We start from the raw sequence: 21,941 nt of genomic DNA, 5'->3' as shown, positions 1-21,941 counted from the left end.
GACACATTTGGAAGTATTCATTTAATTAGTCATCTTCTGTATCACTCACTGAGGTGCGTGGAAATCAGACATTCTAATCCCTTGAAAAGGAACAGAGGTGCTGAGAAATTCGTTATATTAATTTAAAGAAGACCTCATGATAATAAATACAGGAAAAGGTAAATTTATATTTTGCTTACAAAATTGTGCTATTAGTATAATAACTTTTTTCTTTGTGAAAATGTAACTATTTGTACCATGTTACTGAGGCAAAGTTTTGGGATACGCTTCTTTCACTGAGCATGCCTGGGCCTTGTCAGTATACGTATCTGAAGGGAAATATTGCATGGAATCTCTGAGAATTCTCACTTTGAGGTTTATCTGACATTAACTGATTATGAGATGTACTGTTTTATATGGTTCTGGAGCAAATCGGAGGTTTGACTCTTCATGTGATCTCTCAGATTCTGTACTTCAATATTTCTTCAGGAAAAAAAAAAAGGATAGCTCAAGGGTGAGGTTCCTGAATCAAGCATAAACTAAAGAATTGCTGTTTTTCCTGAAGTAGGAGATTAAGGAAGGAAGGCTTTGAAGCTAGCTGGGGAGCCAGGAACAATGGGGCAAATGCATACATGCAACTAAGAACAACATTCAGTGACTAAAGTACCACAGAAAATGAGAAGGAAAAAAAAAAAAAGGAAAAAGAAAAAAAAATAAATTATACAACCCTAAAGCAGAAACTGGTGCATAATGTTATTCCATTGATTTTTGGTTGCCCAAACTTCAGAACATGGTAGTAGATACTGCTATACCAATGTAGATGCTATGATATTTAAACAAATGCTATGCTTTGCATTCAGGAAAAGTTTAAAGATTACTGACTAATCATGGAATTGAAAAAATAGCAACTTACAAGTTCTATGCTCTAATTTTATATTGTAGTTAAGACTGTTTTTATACTGTAGCTTTCAATAGACAATTCAGGCTTATGTCAGCTCAATCTCTTCATAAATGAAGTTGTTGACAACTGAAATTGTGTCCTTTTTGTGAAAGGTAATGTGCTATGACTAGTAAAAACGATGACAGTGCATTTACTGTACTCATTTTATGTTTGTAGCACCACATTACATCTCAGTGCATTAAAAGGACAGAATTGACTTGTTTCAATAAAAACAAATAGTTCAGCAAAACACCTTCTAAAGTTAGAATATGCTTTAGCAAAGGGAAGAACTTGTATAGAAATTTTTACTGCACATGAACAGTTCTAAAATGTTCCTTCTAGAAATAAATTTGTCAATGTATTGTTACAGATTGCTTAAAAAAAATACTTTTGCATGATAACTGCACACTTACCTTTGAGTGATGTGATCCACAAAGTAGTTTCTGTAATGAATTGTTGATTTGTTCTTCAGAAACAGTTGTTTCTGTGGAGTTACAAGAGAAAAGTTAGTTTTATGTTAGTTGTATAAAGTATATAGAAGGGATACTGCTAGCCTTTGTTTCAAACAGGGCGAATGTTTGCATGCTAACTACTGATAAAAGTTATATATCAAAACATACAACTAGGCTTTGAATGTTTGAAACAATATACATTGCTTGATACGCTTAATTCTTTCCAGGGTTCAGTGTTTAGTACATCAAGAAACAGGATACAATTTGGGTCACATATAGTCTGGCTTTGAAACCAGAACCACTGAAGCGATCTTGCTCTTGACTGTAGTAGATTGTAGATATAGGTATCTAAGTAACTTCTTATGATTGGATATTTTAAATACTGAAAGGGTTTTAAAATATTTTCAGAAAGCATGTAAAAACAAACAAAAAATCCTATACGCATACCTCTGTTGTAAAGCCACAATGATCTACTTTTTTTTTTTTCTTCCCATATTATATTCTATTGTTTGAACTTTTAACTACCTTTTTGGTCTCTGACCACATTTAATGAATCACCTCCTCTCAGCTCCTTCCCCAAGTCTGTGTTTACTTTTGGCAAGCAGATGCAATATTTTCCATGCGTGGTGTTCTAGAGCTGGTCTTTGATATGGAAGTGCAGTCAAGTGTTGTTCTTGTGAAGAGAAGCACAGTCGGATGTGCAGCAGCAGAGGATGGAGGCTTTGGTTGTTGTTGGGGTATGAAAGTACACTTCACATTGAATACATGCTGTACTGTCAATTTACTGTGCATACGTTTCTGTGATCGCATGGGCTATGTTAACTAATAAGATCATAGAATCATTTAGGTTGGAAAAGACCAAAAGATCATCAAGTCCAACCATGAACCTATCTTAAAAAGAAGTATCCAAAATAGACTGAACTCAATTTACATCTTTGGTGATGGCATCTTTGACAAAACTCTTCCAGGTGATAGAATGTTCCATGTAATTCAAAACATATTGCTAGATGGCATGATTTGCTCTTAGTTTTCCTGGGTATCTGGCATCTAGAATATAAACCTGAGCAGGTGTTTCAGTGCTGTGAGAGTAGAGTGAAAACAGAAGTATGATTCTTTTAGGGAACCAGAAGAAAGATGCTAAGCTGTTAACACTTCTCATGTCTGGATCAGGAGTGAGTTTCTGAAATGTATCTCAAGCATTCCCAATGTAGTTTGCACTGTTGGAGTAGTTTTGATTGAAATTAGAATGGAAGATGCCCTTCAAGGTCCATCTATTGCACTCCAGCTGCAAGTATGCATTCAGTCTGTAGGACCACAGTAGAATGAATCTGAGGTATATGGGGGGGTAAAAAAGAAAACCAAAATGTATGTTGTGTGGGAGTCAGGTTTTCATCATCACCATTTTGCTCCACAGATGTGTCATGCTTTGTAGTGTGGTTGTAACCTTAATAATTTCTCAGACATGCTAAACTTTCCTTATTTCTCTTTTCAGGCCAGTATGGAAATCCTCTAAATAAATACATTAGACATTATGAAGGATTATCTTATGATATGGATTTGTTACACCAAAAACACCAGCGTGCCAAAAGAGCAGTATCGCATGAAGATCAGTTCTTGCGCCTAGATTTTCATGCTCATGGAAGGTTAGTGGTATTTTTAACATGTACATGTTTTAAATATTTAAGTTTTTTTTTTTTTTTAACTTATATAGTGATTTATAAATGGTGAAATACAGTCACTAGATTGTTAGCTAGAATATACTAAAATGCAATGTTTGCAGTTTCTGTGGAGTGTTTGCTCTGGTTTCCAGTATAAATGTGAAATTGTTACTTGTAATCACTCATTCAACTTCTGGTGGTAACTGTTAATGTAATTCAAAGGTTAAACAGACATATTGGGAACAGAGTGGCACATGATTCTGAGCTGCTAGTGCAGCCTTGGCATATTGGCTTACAAAAAAGATGCCAAACCTTGCCTAAGCAAATTTAATTAAAGAAAAGTACACTTTCAAATTGCATCTGAAACTACAAAATTGGCCCCCAAAGTGTTGCTTGATGTGTAGTAAAATGGCATTTGTTTTCTGTGCAGCTGTGGAATTTAGCAGTTATTTGACATGGGAAAAACATGATTGCTGCTACAAGATTTGCTTAGCCTTATATTTAACTTCTGACTGAAACTTCTCAGGTAGGGAAGTTAGATATCCAGTGTGAGCAGCTGAAGTATAATATGAAGATTTTACCTAGGCAATTCTGAAATAGAGAGATCTTCCTTTTTTTTTTTTTCTTTTTTATAATTAAGAAGGAAGTGAAAGTAAGTTAAAATATTTGTCTGTATCTTTGTTTCTGTGCAAACTCTATCCTGTGCAGCACCACTGTCTTAACATTTTTTTTTAGGAATATGTAATGCCCTTGGTTGTTTAGTGATTTCAAATAAAATTTAAATAATTAGCACTTGCTAAATAATTGGTGTCCATATCTAGAAACATAGGAAGTTTGACAGAGCAAAGGTAAAACCAGGTCTTCCAAATCCATGTTTGGAGTGTTTGTTCCTTCTGCGCCAGCAAGTAATTTCTTCAGGGAATGAAGTGTTGCTACTGGAGGTGTATGTTGTAATGACTAAATTTTAGTGCATGTTCCCAAAAGGTTAGTGTTAGCATTGTATTTGCAACTGCTGTAGAACAGCAACCAAAATCCTAAATTCCTGTCGTTAAAACCACATTTTTGGGTGTGATTTTAGTCCAAGAAATTTTATTATTTAAAGGAGAGTCGCACGGCTGCTGCCTCTGCTTTAGCTTCACAGGTAATCATTAGTCTTTGCTATTAAATTGTTCTTATAAACAAAACTGCAGAGTAGAATATTGCAAAGGCTCCTCATAATGTAAACCTCTCTACTTTGTAATTAAATCTCCAGGGAAGTTACAAGACAGTGAAGTTTCATTGTAATGCTGCCACTCTTAAATTAACCGTCAGCCAGCTGTTTAGGCTTACCAAAGTGTGTTCTGCTGCAGAGGGGAACAGGCCTGACAGCATTCCCAGCATCTTCTGTGTGCTAGTACAAGTAGTCTTAGAACTATGCAGGGAATAGTATCTGGGAACTGATCGAGCTGAAAATTATTTGGCAAAAAAAGATCGGTATGACTTGAAAGGGTAATGCAGGGAGGATCAGACTTGTTCTTGCTGGGAGCAGTCCACGTTTCTGTCTGCTTGAGCAGGTTCATCTTGTCATTGGTAAAGACTCCATAACACTCTTTGTAAAACAGAGCTCCTGGCATAGCCTGTGCATCCTATCTGTGTTAATAAGGTGGGCTGAAAATCCTCAAAAAAAAGTTAACAGTACCTGCAATAATGAGGTCTAAAAATTCTTTTCTTTCACTTCCAGGATCTTAGTTGCACCTGGCCATAGACAAGCAGGTCTAAAAAGATTTTGAGAATAGCTACTGTTACTCATGAAGGAAGCTGTTGGTATTTATTTTTATATGTGGAACTGATTCTAAGTCCCTGTGCTCTGAGGGATAAATTTTCCATTAATGGAGGAGGCTGAATGGAAATATAATGTAAGGGAAACCAGTCTATATATCAGGATTTTGGTAGTTTCCTGTGATACATGCAACACTTCCTGCCAAAGAGAGAATAGTTGCCAAGATATAAACTTAGTCCACAAAGTCCTGCTAATGAATTTGAATGTGTTCTTAAAAATTGTTTTCATTTTTCTTTAAAAGTGAATTATGAAGGATCAAATGAATTATGTTTTAATATGTACAGTATGTTTAGTAGCTTTTGAAGAATGTATAATGACAGTTTGGAAAAAAGCGTGAAGAGGATTGCCTTTTTGTAGTTGAAATTGGAGTATTGTGACAAACTATTTAAGTGATGTGTATCATCATGACAACATTAAAACCTTTCTATCAGATATTGTAATTAGTTTGTAATAAGGTAGAAAAACACTTGTGCAAAATACTTAAACCATTTTGATTTAGCCCATAGACTCTCAAAGCGTATTTTTATTTTAATACAGTCAATGAAACGTTAAAGCATTCAGTCAACATGAGGCTTGAGCTCCTGAAAACTCGACCCTATTTTTTTTTAATGTTATACTAAATAGTTCATTAAGACTTTGGGCAGGTACAGTGATTTATTGGCATATAGCCAGAGCACTTTTGAGACCTCAGTGTGAAGCATTTGTATGATAAGTCTTTGCTCTCTGAAACTTTGTTAGAGTACAGTCTAGAAAAATTAAATGATTGTATAATTTACTAATGCTGTCCAACTTGCATCTAGTTAACTTAATAAAGATAGTACACAGCTATTACCTATGTCAGTACCCTGATGCTAATCTCTGTTTTGAGTTGGCTTCTGAAGAACTGTTTGTCTTATGTGGACAGGAAACACTGAAGAAGCTGTCCTAATATCTACAGCATTTCACTGCTGGAAATAGCAAATGGAGCTAGCTGCACCACAATGGCTTTTATGCTGTATTTCGGGTACCGGTTTGAACTTTGTAAGCCTAATTTTCCTATTTGGGCCAGAAGGGCCTGTTGATCACACCGCCGGTCAAGATACGGAAGTGATTTGGCTGGGTGTTTATCAGCCTGGCTAATTGCTCATTCAATTCACTGTAAGCAAACTTGCTGTCATAAAAATGGGTGCAGAAATAAGCAGCTGTGATAAGAGGGATGATGCAACACTACTTTTTTCAGTGGCAGTGCTGATGTATGCCAGAATAGTATTCAGCAAAATTAAGGGTTTGTTGTCCAGAAAATGGTTGGCAGCTAGAAGTATTCTCTGTGGAAGTTGCATCTGTTTCTTTTCAGTAGACTGTTCAGGTTTAAGAGCTCTACTTCACAGGACTGTTTTGAAAAAGAGAAAAGAGAAATAATACCAAGTGACTGTGTAACCATGGGCTTAGTAACTGTTTAATAATGTGCAATAGGTACTGTAATGATAGAACTAAACCCACAGCTATCATTCTTCACACCAGACTAAGTAGTTCTGCAAATGGGTGTATAACACACCATTGTTTGAGAAACCCTGCCTTATTTAATCTTCACCTGAAAGTTAAATGTTACACAATAAGTCTGTTAAGAACACATTTTTCAAACTTCTTGTTGTTAGGTGATCTAAAATACAACTTGCTATGTCAGGTTTAATGCCTGTATTAAAACATACCAGCCACTATTCAATGCTAAAACACTAGCTTAATAGGTAACTTAAGATCGCTGAAAGTAAGCTATGAATTCTTTTGAATCATAACCCATGTAGTTTAGATGAGTTGACGTTGTTGCTTCACCAGTGGTGCAGAATGTGCTTATTCTAAAAGGCTTGAAATCAGAAGGAATTTGAAGTTTAAAACAATATAGTTAGGAATCATACTGTATCAAATGTGTCATTTTATAGCGAATGTTTTAGTGTGAATTAATTTAAGGTGTCCTTTGAGCACAGGCAGGATTCACACAAAATTAATTAATGCATGGTGTTACTATTAACCAATTAAGTTCCTGTTATGTTTTAGCTTTTTAAAAGAAAACACCCAAATGGGATGGTTCATAGAAGAGCAATGCTTGTGGCACCAGGCTGAGATACAGTGAAGTAGTTTAATGTGATATAACTTTATTTTGCATGTCAAGGTAATGTCAGCAATTTTGAGAATGAAGTTGGAACATCGCTGAAGTTGACATAGTATTTTATACTTGTCTTGGCTTACTAAACCATAAAATGTGTACTCATTTGCCTACTGAGCACAACCCTTCCCATGCAGAGAAGTTTGAAAGTTTTCTTTACTTTTTCAGTATAGATATTTGCAATATACTAAACGCAGAATATCTTAAACTGAGCTCCTATCAACTGGAGAATGTCAAACATATGCTGGATGCTTCTCTATTAGGGATTTCATTTTCAGGACAGAACTTCAAAAACTTGCCTGTCCTCTGGTGATCTCTCAGCTTAGAATCTGTGAATTGCTGAGAGCCTGATACATTCAGAGCAATAAAGGAACTACAGCTATGTAGTGTTTAACTGTGCTGTCAGTCGTTTTACCTAATGCTTTCCTAATAACTTATGCTTTCTAATTTTTTCCTAATTTGTCCTCTTAATAACCAGTCCACACCCACGTTCACTCTTTCACCTGGATTAGTTGATGACTCTGGCTTGGTAAAGTTGCCTATGCAACTTCAGTGAGTGAACAAGTAGAATTTTTCAAGAGGCATTTGAACCCATTACACCTTACTACTAAATTAAAGGTACACCAAGAGCTTCCTTCAGATCTTCTGCAATTTAACAACCATTTTTCTTAGGTTTTTACTTTAATTTGGGCTTACAAGTCATGGCAGCTAAACCCATTCCCAACATCTTCAAATCTTAAAAACTAACTCAGTATAGGAAAAAAATGACATAAAGACTGTAAGGTTTTATGTCAGTTTGTGCAACTGGATTAACCTGATCTTCAGCCTTCACCTTATGCAGTTCATCTGGACTCAAAAGTACTTCTGCTCTGTCATCTGCTGACTATCGTTTCACATTTCAGAACACTGCATAAATGCTTTGGGAGGCTTGCTGTATGCTATGAGCTATGCAACATTTCTGGTGCAGTTGTGAATGGCAGGAGTGGAGCACAATTTCAATCTTCCTTCCAAGTGTTAATTTTTTTATTCTTGGCTCTGTAATTCGTAACCCATTTTATTGCCCTCATTATTCAGAGCTGTTAATTGTGTTTAGGACAGTTGTTGAATGAGCAGATTATAAGAGTCAAGGAGGCTACCCACAAGGAAGTCACATCTGATCTCTTGAATCTCAAAAGTGGCATTCTGAGATGCTGTCGGAAATGGACTGAACTAACTGAGCTAGATTCTCTTGGATTAAAGAAGACTTTTTTGTCATCTGCTGGCTTTTATTTCACATCAGATGTTCTTTTTATAGCTTTTAATTTATTTTGAAGTACTCCTGTAATTTTGCATACGATATAATTCATGAAATTAGTCTTCTACTTTCTGCGAGTCTGGTAAGGTAAAGCATATTCTTAGTTACTGGGCTAATCTAAAAATTTGTCATGTCTTCGTTTTCCAGTTCCATGTGTACTTAAAATCTCAACTAAACAGACTAATTTCTTAAGTAAGCTGTTTTAATGGTCATCCAATAGGGCTGGCTGGCTTCTGTGATTGATCGATTTATTTATTTCCAAGATTCTTCTCCTACAATTCATTTTAGGCTGTCCTGAATTTAAAAAGAAAAACAAATTACCCCAAACTGTAACCTTTTCAGCATTATTCAATGCTCTGTGGCCATTCTTCCATTATCCTGTATCTATTATAACTTCTTTTAAGTTAAATACCTTTAAAAATAACTTCCTAGGCAAGAGACCAACGAATCAGGTCTCCCTTTTTACATCCATTTTGATGAAAAATACCTGTAGGCTAAAGATTTGTCTTACAGAGATTGGATAAGCAAGAACCTAAGTTCTTACTCATTGCTGGCTTAATGCGTTTTCTCTGATATTAAAAAAAAAAAAAAAAAAGGAAAAAAAAAAGTTTGATCTATGGGTTAAATGTCTTGCATTTTGTGGGTTTAAATACAGTACCTTGGAGTATGTTTAGCACTTGGGAAAAAAAGCATTTAGCATTTCAGTCAAGTTCGCCTGGAAAACCCAAGTCTCACTCTAATGTCTATTGGCATCGAGGTGAGCCTGTGCGGCTGCAGCGCAGAGCTTCCCGGTGTGTTAAGGTGTTAGAACTCTTTGGCCAGCAAGCTTTGGTGTATGTAGCCAAATGAAAAGCGATAGACTTAAATGAAAGTGCTTAGGGAATGCATTTTCTATCTACTCATGCCATGCTACCAGCTAGCAGATTTATCCTAATGTCTTTGTTTCACTAAGGAAACTTCTTTATAAACTAGTTTCTTAGGTTGAATTAATGGAGTAGCTTACATTTTTTTCTTCACCTGTTTTTTGGGGTTTTGTTTTGCGTTTTTTTTTCCTCACCTGTTTTTGAAATCTGTTAGAAAGTGGCACATTTTCAAACCTTATGTAAATACAGATGGGAAGGTTGTTTTGGATGAACAGGAAACCAAGTGGCATAGAGTTTGTACCTAACTCTCCTAACTAAAAGTTTGTACTGAAAGGAAAAAAAAAGCCCTGGATAAAGATTATCTGCTCTTAAAATCTGAGCACTGTACTCTTGAGGACAGAGAAATGCTTGACCTGCTTTCTAGGAGTGTACACTGGACAACCCATAGCTACTTGTTAACCTACTTGGATGGTTTCTGCTATCGGAGCCAGCTTATGTGTTTACAGCTAGGTATATGAAGAATAATCAGTGGCACATTGTTTAAGGTGAAGGCTACCTCCTCAGTTATGTGCTTCTAGAATAACAAGCTTGGCAGGTCTGACTTCTGAAGGTCAGGAAAGAAGTCTCTGAGCAATTAGAAAAGCCACTGTAGGGGGTGTCAACGGCAAACAAACATTAGCTGCAAGCATTCTAGTTGGGATTGCTCAGTGTACTGATGCTGTTGAGATTGGTTTTTATATAAATACCTACTAGAGGCTGATATTGTCTACCTGCATCTAAGTAGTTAATAGAAAGAACGCTAAACCTGGAGACGCTGTCACCTGCTGTTTCAAAGATGCATTTTCTTTAGTGCAGGTGGATGGACCTTGGGAATTGTCAGTTACATGATGATGGATATGTTGTGTGGGCTTACTAGTATGTAAAAACAGTGTAAAAAAATAATGTCCCTAAGTGTGGATTTCACCTGTAAGTAGTTTAAACCCACTATTCAGTTGTTAAGCTGTCTCCTATTTATTACAGTTCAGGGTTGGAATGAGTCGAACAGCCTGTGGGTGTTGAACTTAGATTTTGTGAAGCCTCATGTGGAGGGCAGGTAGAAAGAGGAGCTCAAATTATTTTCCAGCAATAGACTTTCAATTTCTCAGAGATGAGAGTCTTTGAATTCTTAAATGGGAAAATGTAAGGGTAAAAGACTTGTACCTCAAGCAGAGTAGTATCTTCTGGATCCTGCCTTGTGAGGAGACTCACAGAAACACATCTGCAAAGATTTGTTGTGCATCTGATTCCTACCAAGAAGTAGAATGTGAACCTAGATGGACTTTCCTTGTCACACTGCATATTGCTGCAAGCCCATAACTTTCTGTTTCCTTTTCTCAGGCACTTTTTCCAGGTGTGGTGTAACTCCTCCATCTTCCTCTTTTCATATTTTTTTTTAGTTAACAATCTCCTCTGGTCCCTGAGTAATTCTGCATGCTTAGCCTGCCACTGGTTGCTAATGGGAATCTGATGGAGGAAAAATAGGGAAGAAAAAGCACCGAGTACCCTTTCTACATACTGCTGACAGTATCTTTCTCTGCCAGTTTTGGAAAACAGTCTGCAGATTTTGTCAGTAGCGTAATGTTTTGAATGTTTCATCATGGCAAAATCATTGACCCTAGACTCATACTGAAAAGAAATGGAATAATAGATTAAACATTAATTCTTGCGTTTGCACCTTTAATGTTCTTTTTGTCTTGTGCTGTCAGCATATGCACACAGCTTTTTGTTTAAAACTGCTTGCTCTGTGATTAGAGCACAAGATTCAAATAACTGGAGCCCATGGGAAACTAGTGGTTTTTTAACTAAACATGTCACTATCACGTATTTTTATTCAATTATCACCAGGTTGCTGCATTATGTATTTGCAAGTCTGATATAGTCTCCCGGAGGTAAACTACGGTAAAATCAAAACCTACCTCTTGATGGTCTTTAGGGTACTGCTGTTAATGAGCAAGGCATGGGAAAATGTATTTGTTAACAAAGCTGATTATGTAACAATGTGAACAGTTTTACTAAAAATTCTGGCTTCGGTCAAATGAGCAGCCACACAGTAACTAAATTAAGTTGCCAGGTATGTGTAAGACAGAAGCTGCAATCAGTAAGCAAGGTCAAATCTTGGTCTTAATTGATTTATGCCTATTCTAGACACTCCTGCTGCTGAGAAATGTCTTATGCAAGTTAGTAAGTGTGAAAATAAAATGAGCATTATTTTTCTGGAAATAATTACCTTCTGCCTGGTATGTAATTAGCCTAGGAAATAGCTTAGTCTACGCTGCTACAGGTGCTAGCACAGAGTACTCTACACATGCTGCAGATATGGTAATTACAAAACAAAAACAAACAAAAACAACCTTGAAGCTTCTTGCTTATTCCATTGTGGCTGGGTTTAGAAACCATATCCATGAGTGATACAGACAAATCAGTTGCTCTTCTCTGGAGTCTTCTGTCCTCAGAACAATTCATGATGTTACCAGATTTAACCCAGGAAAGAAAACAGAGATGCATTCTCTTCCATATAATTTTGAGGACAGAGTCTTGTGTATAGTCCCTTTAAGAAAGGGGAAGAAATACTTACTTAGAAGAAATCTATAGTAAATGTTAGATCAACTTCTATATCAGGTGAGACACCAAAATGGATTTTCTGTAGGGTCTTTGGAAATTTCTTACTGACAGATCAGATGCATTACTGAAGTTGGTGGCTGCATTCTTAATTCTGTCTTTGTAAAGTGGGATGAGCTGGATTATTTGGGGTCCCTGCCAGCCATGCATTTGTTTGATGCAGCCATTACAATTTGGAGTTTCCCCAGCTATAAGCTGTCATCTTTCAGTGCAATTAATTTCAGTGACACTTGTAAGAAGCGCACTAACATGTCTCTGCATAGCCATAAAAATGAAATTTACTTTTCCTATTATAGCTTTCATGTAATACATGGAGTTTTATGATTATTGTTGTTTAAAGTTTGGTAATTTGTTAAAGTTGTTAACTCTTGAAAGTAGAGACTAATTGGTAGTTTATTTGCTTTCCCTGACTGCTTATCTTCTCCCTCCTTTTTTTGATGGGGGAGAATTAAGGGAAGAGTAGTCATTTCATTTTCAGAATGAGAAGGGTCAGCAGTCCAGACAGATAATCCTGTTACCATCAAGCATGTTTGACCAAGAAAAGACCTATTTAAAAATAGCTCTGAAGTGTTCGGGTTATCTAATAGTTTGGCTAAATTAAGAAATCAAATGGTTGAGAATTGTCCATATGAAACACATCTGCATTATTTTGTACTTGAAAAAGTTCTCTAATCCTGCAAAGAGAGCTAATTATATTAATAGTCAGATAATTGACAGCATAACTGAATTAGCATTTGAGTTACAATTTAGTGTTATATACCAGTGCCAAAAGGAAGAAAGAAGAAGAAATGAAAAGGAAAAAAAAAAAAAGAAATAAAGGCTTCTTAGTTTTAAACCAGTGAAACTGTATTTAGTACATCTAACTTCTAACAGTCCCTGTTGAAGTGACGGGTAGCATAATAGTGATGGGAAGGGGATGCCACCCAGGAGGAAGAACAATTTCCAGCTTCTATAAACTGTGCTCAGCTTCCCCTGGCCCTTCCAAAGGCACAGTGCTGTAGTGCAGGGCATCTACTCAAAACTGACCCTAACGTGTGGTTAGAGGATAGTCAGCAGTGGTAGTCCAGAAGTGCAACACTCAATGTCACGCTAATTTGTAAGATGCTAACTTAGGTGACTTGGTAACTGAGGAAAGGATAGCTTGGATGACTCCCAGTCGAGGCCTAAGGCTTGTTCATCTACCTACTTTGTTATTTCAGGCTCAAATTGATAAATGATTCACTTTCATTCTATGATGAAGTCCAAATTTTTCCTGCTCCACTTACTGCATATACAGGAGTTAACATGTAAGAAGTATTACATTGTCTTACAAAGTGTATTTCAAACCTGCATAGAAGTTCCTGATGCAATTGGCTATTAGAAACAGTTTCTTCAGTGTCTTTTTAATTGACATTTTTCTAGTGGTATTCGTGTAAGTTTAATTGGAAAGTAATTGTTTTGTACTTCTTGTTTTGTACTTCTGAGCAAATATATTTTTTTTGTCTGTTTGTTTTTTCTGGAAGTTTACTTTCTTCACCAGAAAACAAAACAAAACATCATTTTAGCCATATTAGATGATCTTGGTGAGATTAGTAGAAATTTTGACTCACCACAGACAAAAGTATAGAATTATTACAGTACGAAGTCTTTATCATATGTTAGACATGGGAGGAGAGCTGTTCTAAAGTACTGAGGGTCTCTGCTCATTTAACTTCAGTTCAGATGTACTTGGAGAGAGTCTTATCCATCGTCAATAACTATGGGGAACTTGGTCACAGGGGAAATTCAAAACTAAAGTTCAAAGTATTACAAAGTGAGTAGAACTTCTTGAAGTACGTGAGTGAAAATCTTCAAGTTCTTATCATTCCTGGTCTTTTTTCTGCCTGTTCATTTCCAGCTTATGCTCAGAAAAGCCGCACAAAATAAAGTGTCGTGTCATCCACCCATAATGGCTTGTATAATTTTGTATAGGATGCTTTCCTGGGATGCTCATTCATGTTATTTCATCATCATCATTATCCTGTTATGAAAAGACAGCTTTTTAGAGCTAGTAAAGATACTAACTTAAAGGGGAAGAACTCGTACTGTGTCTGTCCATGATAGTGTAAGTACTAGCTAGCTTTTGTAAAGCACGCATGGATGGTTACCATCCACATGTGGGTCCTATCTGCGCGTGGATAGTTAGTGACTATTTACTGACGTGCATTTTTCAGTGACAGATATTCAAGTACATCTGTAGTGAGTTGTTTCTTTATTTTAAGAGGAGAATCTGCCCAGCTATATTACGTCCATATTGAAACAATAACGTGAGCACTGGCTGGCTTGGCTGTGAGTGTCCCTGAGTGTCACAGTGAACTGCTGAAGTTTAACCTTTCACATCCATTAGCCATAGCTCAGAATTTCATAACCTGTAACCTCACGGAGATAACTCTCATGCATCAGCAGAGGATAGTGGTTGCTTTGAAGATTCATTTTCACTGTGGCGACAATAATAAATATAGTTTGACTGTAGCATAATGTATGCATTATAGAATAGCCAACATGAGTCACTATAGAGCCCTTTCAAGCGTAGGCATGCCTTTTTGCTTTGATCTTGAATTTTACATTTTAGCATACAGTAGTTTCAAAATATTTATACCTATAGTTTCATTATAATAGCTAATATGCAAACAAAAATTGAAGATATTCTGTATTTAATTTGGATAAAGCCTAATTACTTCCTAGTGTATCTAATTGACCTTACACTGTGGTCCTTAATTTTTATGGTTATTCTTCTGTTAGTACAAATGGACATAAGCTTTCCCTGTGGAAAGTCAGCTCCGTCATTAGTATACAGTGTGTATTGAGAGACTGGTCGTGCCCTTTTGGATGAATACTCTGACACAGAGCTAGTCAACTTACCAAGGCTACTCTTGATGTAACAAATTGGTGACATAACTATAATATTTCTTCAAATTCAAGATTGTGCAAATCTAAGAAAATCAAGAATATAAGTTCACTGATCTGTATTTGAACAATGTATTGATACAGAATTTAAGAAAATAACAAATGAAATGCTGAAATAATGGATGTCACAGGTATGAATTAATCTAGGTGTTCCTGCTCCAGCAGGGGGATTGGACTAGATGATCTTTCAAGGTCCCTTCCAATCCCTAACATTCTGTGAATTCATGTATAACACTCAAATTATGACACGTGACTCTACTGAATCAAACTTCTGTTTTCTTACAAAGATAAGAATGTCATATGTTTCATACAAAGACTAGCAGTAGGAGTTCTGTCAAAGAACTTAGTGTTGTAATTTGGACAAGGTAATTAAAAGAGTGGAGTTGTTTACATAGTTACACACATAACTCTACCAGTTTTAGTATTTGTTTCAATACAAATGTTTCAGTTTCAGATGATACAGTAATTAGCTTACCCACATTTCATTCACATTATACTTAAATTTTGGCAAAGAAAGTAAAATAAGCTGATAGTGGTTCTTATTTATTCTGCTTCTCATCTGTCTCACAGAAATAATTGATTTTTCCTATAGTTAAATCTGCATCTTCTAGAAGAGTGGGAACAACTCAGAGTCAGCATTTTAGATGTATGCACTTAGGTCTAACCCTATGTTCTGGCTTAAATCTTGTAGATTTAGCTTCTTGTATCAAAAGCATCTAAATAGTCTTGCTTAAGGAAATCTTTCTAGGCTATGGTCAAATTCTCGGACAGTATAAACATTTTCTATAGGTAAATGTTACAATTTTGCAAATTGTTTGCATGGCAGTGTTGGTCAGAAGTACTTCACTGAGTGCTTTTGTAACTGAAGCTCAAAGCCAGTTTACCATCTGTTTTTATTCACTTCAGGCATTTCAACCTTCGAATGAAGAGAGATACATCTCTTTTTAGTGAGGATTTTAAAGTAGAAACATCAAATCAAGTAATTGATTATGATACCTCCCATATTTACACTGGACACATTTATGGTAAGTACTACACTTTAAAATGGATTAAAGTGCAGTCATTTTAAAACAGGAGTTTTTAAAAGTACATGCAGGAAGTGAATATCTATGTGATTAGGTTACCTTCATTGTTAAACTTTAATAATGCATCTAAATGAAATTCCCCCTGCTTTTATTCTCAAATGAGTGATAGCTAAATGATTTTTTTACTTGGTATTTCTTATACATCCATGAAACTTGAGGCTCAACTCAGTTTATGAACTTATTCTTTAGAGAAGTCTGATGCATTAAAAAAAGAAAAAGCTGTCTGCATTTAAACAAAAAAAAAGTAAAATCAGATACTGTTCTTAGTTTAAAGAAATTGAACGACTATAGAGCTGCCACCATTAAGGGTAAAATACCTGATTTCTGTTATTTCAGTAAATATAGAAGAAAATTGATTAAAAAGGAAGGAGAATGAACGAATTAAAAGTAGATGAAGAGGAGGATTAAGACTTTCTCTGTCCCTCTGTACAGTCTGTCTCAGATCTGAAAGAAATCTAACTGGCTCCTGAAGATCCCTATTAGTAATGTCCTGCAGTCTTAAAGTGACAGTTTTGAACTGGGGAAAAAGAAGTATACACAGTGCTTAATATGCATCTAGGTAGACCAACGTGCTTGTTGACTTAAGTAGGTCAGATGGCTTTTGAGGTATGGGAGTTGGAAGTACAGTTTTGATAATTCGATAGTGTGATTCTGAACCCTCCTCAATGGAGAAGCGTATAAACGTTTTTCAGTAATCTTCTATGCTTTTTATGGAGAAGGATTCTGGGGATGTTGCATATTGTAGTAGACAGTTGTACTTATCCAGATTGTAAATGTTTCAAACACATAATCATTTCATCCCACATTTAAATCTAGCTACAGTTTTTAGAGGGTTATGCCTGAAGAGAAACATGGGTGTCTTGCATATCGGGAAATCTTCCTCAGAAAGCTTTCAGAATTCAATATACACTCAATGATTATTTTTATAATTGTATGAATAGGTGCATAATGACAGCACTTGATTATAAGATTTAATGCTGTATACATGACAATTCTGGAATATGGAGTTGAGTTCTTCATTGTATGCTTTTTAAGTCTGTCACGTATGTATCTTGATTTGTGCTGAAGGCTTTGGAAGCTATCGAACCTAAGAACTATGATTTTGGGCAACCATGTCTTACTGTTGAATATTCTTAGTCTTCAGAGTTCAGGCACAAATTTGCTGCAAGAATGTTTTACTGCTATTATATAGAATCTTACTACTGTATAATTAATAGGTTTTTAGCAGTTGGAAACTGCTGCACTATTAAGATAATTATGCAAGTATCATGTCTTAGCATTGTCTGATTAACACCTTGTGTAGAGTGTATTCTTGAAGTTTGTACAGGACTGAAGGCTTTTAGGAGGGTATTAAAAAAGTACCTTTTTTCCTTAACAGGTGAGCAAGGGAGTCTTAGCCATGGATCTGTTATTGATGGAAGATTTGAAGGGTTCATCCAAACTCATAGTGGGACCTTTTATATTGAGCCAGCAGAGAGATACATTAAGGACAAAACTTTACCGTTCCACTCTGTCATCTATCATGAAGATGATATCAGTGAGTACTTCCATTTTGTGCTACAGATGAAATATTTTTATTATTAAATGCCAAAAACTGTAAGCTATTTATATGCATCAAGTGAGACTTTGGTTTGCGTGTGACAATGTGAATTGTGCTGTCCTAACGTGACTAAAACTTGTGTGAAAAAGATTTAGGGCAAACCCAATTGAGTTTTCCTTATTCTGTCATTTTAAGCAATCCTTAACATATAAGCAGTGTATTTTCTGTTCAGTGGACACACATTTCTTTAGAAAAATGCCTTCTTAACACTCCCTGGTCTGACTGATCTTTCCTGTGATCTGTAAAATAAAGAGTAATTAAAGTTCAAGACCCTATGCACTTACCAACAACTAGTAACGGTGGTGTTTGTGGAAAATGAAAGCTTCACCTGCATGTATAGGTCACAACAATCTTCAGATAGCTTGTTAAAAGATGTGGTGGCACCCAGTATGTCCTGTTTTAAACAGCTCTGACGGGAGTTCTGTCTTAAGTCTACAGGGAATACTACTTGAAGAGTATAGCCTCAGAAGTCTAGCTTTGGATGTAAATGTCCAGAAGGACAGTGAAGTACCATAGAGAACTTCTATGTCTTCAGAACTGATGCATCAGTTCTGCTGTCTGCCTGCCTTTGTATATATGATCAGTCTTCAGCTGACAGAAATACAAACAAATACAACTTGCATAATTTCAAAGAGCTTCTGAATTAATGCAGTTACTGAGTCATATGTACGTTGTGAGTGGCACTTGTTCTCTGACTGCTTAAATGTGCATCTTCCTGCTTTTTACAAGACCCATATTTGAGAATGAAGTAACCTCATAGGGTAGTGTTTCACTTACTGATTTTGGCTCTCAGAAGTTGCAAAATGAATTTAATTTTCAGCTTTACAGAGCATTGCAGGTGGAAGTCCGAGGAGGTCTTTTGCCTTGCTGGAACAAGGCAACTGTTGAACAGGCAAGAACAGTTCTTGGAGTATTGCATGGTTCTCTGCTGTAACATGAAAAGAGTAGTTGGGAAAAGCAGTAAAAAACTACAAAATCCTGTACTGAAACTGTAAGATACAGTTTTATAACAAGTTATCTGTAAATAATTTGCACATGCTTCTGAATTCTTTCAGTATAACTGAAAAATTAATTCACTGCCTGATAATGGGAATACTGGACTACCACTTACATAGCACTTTCTGTAAATAAGTCCTTATCTGCTTCATAGGAGTTTATATTAACCTTGTTGTAGAAATGGGAGACGGGAATTAAAGGGACATAAGAGATTTTCCCTGTTTCCAAGGAGCAAGGCAAGCAGGAAGATTATCTGTCCCTGTTCCTTGTGCTGTAAACAATAGGGGGGACTAAAAATACTCTTCACTGAAATCAACTAATGAAATAAATCGAACTATACCTTAAAGGACCAAATGATTTGATTTTATGAAAATTAGTATTGCTGTCTTGTAGAAGCAATCTCTGTTGTAGGAGTAAATTGATCACTTGAGAGCTGGATAAAGCTAACAATGAACTTGGTTCATAGTAATGTCCTATTAAACTTAATAGGAGTAGGATGTATATTCAATTATTTATTTAGATGGTAGTATGTTGGCTTACACTGTTTTTGCTCTTGAATCTAGTGCATCAGTTATCAGCTAGAAACAAAATCAGATTATCAGAGAGGATAGTCTCAATCTTTTCCAGAGAGCCACATCTAAGCAACAGTAAAATATGGCTTCCAAATCACCAAATGAGTGATTTGGAAATGAGTGAGCTTTGGAGCTTGCTCAGCATGGTTGAAAGTAGCCCATCATGAAGCTAATTCCAAGCAGCACTATTTGAAAATGCACCACTCCTGTTGTTTACAAGGCGGAGTCTGATGTGCATGCCTCATGATTGTACAGTTTAATGCTTTTTTCATTGGTATCCTTGATGCTTCTATGATTTCTGTGGTCTGAAATACTTGAAGTATACAACTGCTTCTGTTGCTTTCTTAATAGTGCTTTTGAGATTAATTTTTTTTTTGCACCTCCTTAGAGCTATTTTTGAATTGAACTGCATTTCCAAATTAAAAAAAAAAAAAGTAGGCTTTACAGTAGCTTTAAAAATAAAAACAAACCCTAATCTGTTACTGTGTTAACTTAAGCTAATTCTTGTGAAATAGAGGCAAACTTGTAGTATCTTACACAAGACAAAGGCGACAAAAATGCTCACATAGCTAATTTAGGAGAGACTGGGGGAGGAGAAATCTTTGCTTTAATTTGGTATATTTTTTGGTCACTCACATATCTGCCTTTTGAAACAATATGCTTTTTAGTGCCTTTCAGATATCACAATGCAACATATGATTAGCATCTCAATGAGGTCTTTTTCAGTATTCAAACAAAAGTGTTTTTTGTAAATGGGGATTATATTGTCAATTTTGTAAGGCTGCTTTTGTTTGTGTTACAGTAGATGTGGTGACCAGTGGAAGGCAGCCTTCTATTCACGACTTGAAACACAAGTTGAATGATTTTAGTTTCTAAACCACTCCCGATCAAACAATTTTATAATTTAGTGCAAGAGAGATGTAAACTACTATTTTCATTAAAATGTTTGGAAGCTATTTTCTTTTAAGGGTTAAGATTTCATTGGAGCTGTATTTACTGTATTTAAATCCTGTATGCTGCAAATGTATCCCCGAGTTCATACAGAAAAATACAAAATCAGTTGCATATTTCCTCAGATCAATAGTAGACAGGAAAATCCTGTTCAGAACTTCAAGGAAATGAAAGTGGACATTTAATTCTCTATGGTCTGGGAAGAACTCCACAACTGAAAAGTAAAGGATTTTGTAGTTTCGGAAAGCAGTATCTGCTGATTGAACTGAGTGAGGATTGCAGACTATGTATGATTTGAGAACTTGATTTCTTGTTTTTTTTCGCATGGTCGTTGCCAATATTGTAATGAAGGTCTACTTGGCACTTGTCATGGGAGCACAGTATGACAGACGGCCTATAATAATAATAAAAACAACACAAAAAAACTTAATACAGTTTTAATTCTATCTACATAAATTTGGATTTTGTTCTGACACTGTTGCTTTTGGTAGTATTGGCCAGATCTCCATCGCTGTTGAAGGACTGAATCTTCGTTATTTTCAGTGGAACCTTGTCATGTCCTTGCCCCTGCTGCCTAAAGCTAGTATCCATTACATGGTTAACCTAAATACTTAAGAGATTATACTATTTGCTGACAAAGATTCTTCATCACATTTTTTCCTTTTGTCAGGTGTAAAGGATACCTGCCAAAGGTATTTAAAGGATAAAAATTCTTTTATTTCATTTGAGTGTCTATAGTTGTATAGGTCATTAATAACTTATACCTCTCTGCTATCTACCTAGAATAAGATAAGAATGAAATGAAAAAGATTTTGTTGTTTTTTAATCACTGTTACTACTTTTATTTTAACATCATGCCAGATTGTACCAAAATGGAAATGGGAAAACAGAAACTTTGAACAATAGAGAAATCAAGTATTTATTTTACCTGAAGATTTTTCCTGGTTAGAGAATTGATCCTGTAATTAAATTCTTCTTTTATAGGCTGTGGTGGAGAGTAGGCGTCTAGTGTTTTTCAATTTAACATTGACTGTAAGCAGCCATTTTGATGGTAAAAGCACGTGTTCTTGTGATCGGTTCGTGGGGTTGTGGTAGGGATAAGCCAAGAAGCTCGTGATACCAAAGAGCCAGCAGAAGGTTGTACCTCTCAAAGCATTTAAAAGCATCACAGGAACGTGGATCAGACTGCTGTGATGGGGGGCAAAGTTGTCCAAGTCATCTGACACCATGTAACTCCTGTCTAGCTTCAGCAATGGAACTGCTGCAGGGGATGGTGGAAATAAATCTTGGAAGATGAACAGGGAACAGTGCCTTCACAGTTCAGGGGTAATTCATTATTTAACAAAAGAAAGCTTTGTGTGTAACCTTTTCTGTAAACAAGGCATGCTCCCAAGCCGTACTATCCACTATTACCTGCCTCCTGTTTTTAGTGGAGTGTATTCAAATCTGTCCTTGGGATTTGTTTTTCCCAGCATATGCTAAATGTTGGCAATTGTTGTTGCAGACTGTTTAATGTACAATTTTAATGGTCATACACTTAGAGTGTTTCTTACCAAATTACTACTTTTTGAGGTGATAAATATTTGCTTGAATTGCAGTTAGTCAATTTTAGAAATGTATTAAGGGATTTCCTAACCTCTTTGGGAAAAAAGATGCAGAGGGAAGACTGCTTATTTTGTGTAATACATTGACAGCATTTTTTTCTAGTACTGTACTGTCAATTGTCATCATGCCAGAGAATGAATAGAAGTGTAGTGATAACATAAAATGGCGTTTTGTGCTGGTGCAAAATATGCTGTGCAGTCATGTTTCCAGTTACTTTCTGCAGATTCCTGCAGTTGCCGCTTGCAATTGCTTTGAAGCTATGGTAGCTTTACACAGATGAAGTGTGCTGAAGGTGAGACAGTATTGTCCATTAGCTTCTAACTCCTGCCCTTGTATAACGTGCCTTTGTCACAGGGATAAATAGTGATGTGAAAGCAGGCAATGAGAATCACAGATTAAAAAAA

The 21,941-nt window shown here is 36.0% G+C and overlaps 1 protein-coding gene across 1 annotated transcript in view; it reads left to right on the top strand.

Annotated features, from left to right (window-relative positions):
* ADAM10 (ADAM metallopeptidase domain 10) overlaps positions 1 to 21,941 on the top strand; it is a 49,479-nt gene that overhangs the window by 7,676 nt on the left and 19,862 nt on the right. The window contains exons 2-4 of the mRNA XM_080608091.1: positions 2,864 to 3,014; positions 15,635 to 15,753; positions 17,192 to 17,350. Of these exons, the coding sequence (XP_080464217.1) occupies positions 2,864 to 3,014; positions 15,635 to 15,753; positions 17,192 to 17,350 (429 nt within the window). The remainder of the gene's footprint in view (positions 1 to 2,863; positions 3,015 to 15,634; positions 15,754 to 17,191; positions 17,351 to 21,941) is intronic.

The sequence above is a fragment of the Anser brachyrhynchus genome (assembly GCF_964034855.1).
Source record: "Anser brachyrhynchus genome assembly, chromosome: 11".
In the NCBI taxonomy this organism is placed as follows: domain Eukaryota; kingdom Metazoa; phylum Chordata; class Aves; order Anseriformes; family Anatidae; genus Anser; species Anser brachyrhynchus.
The sequence above is the reverse complement of the archived record's forward strand: the minus strand, read 5'-3'. Positions and strand labels throughout refer to the sequence as shown.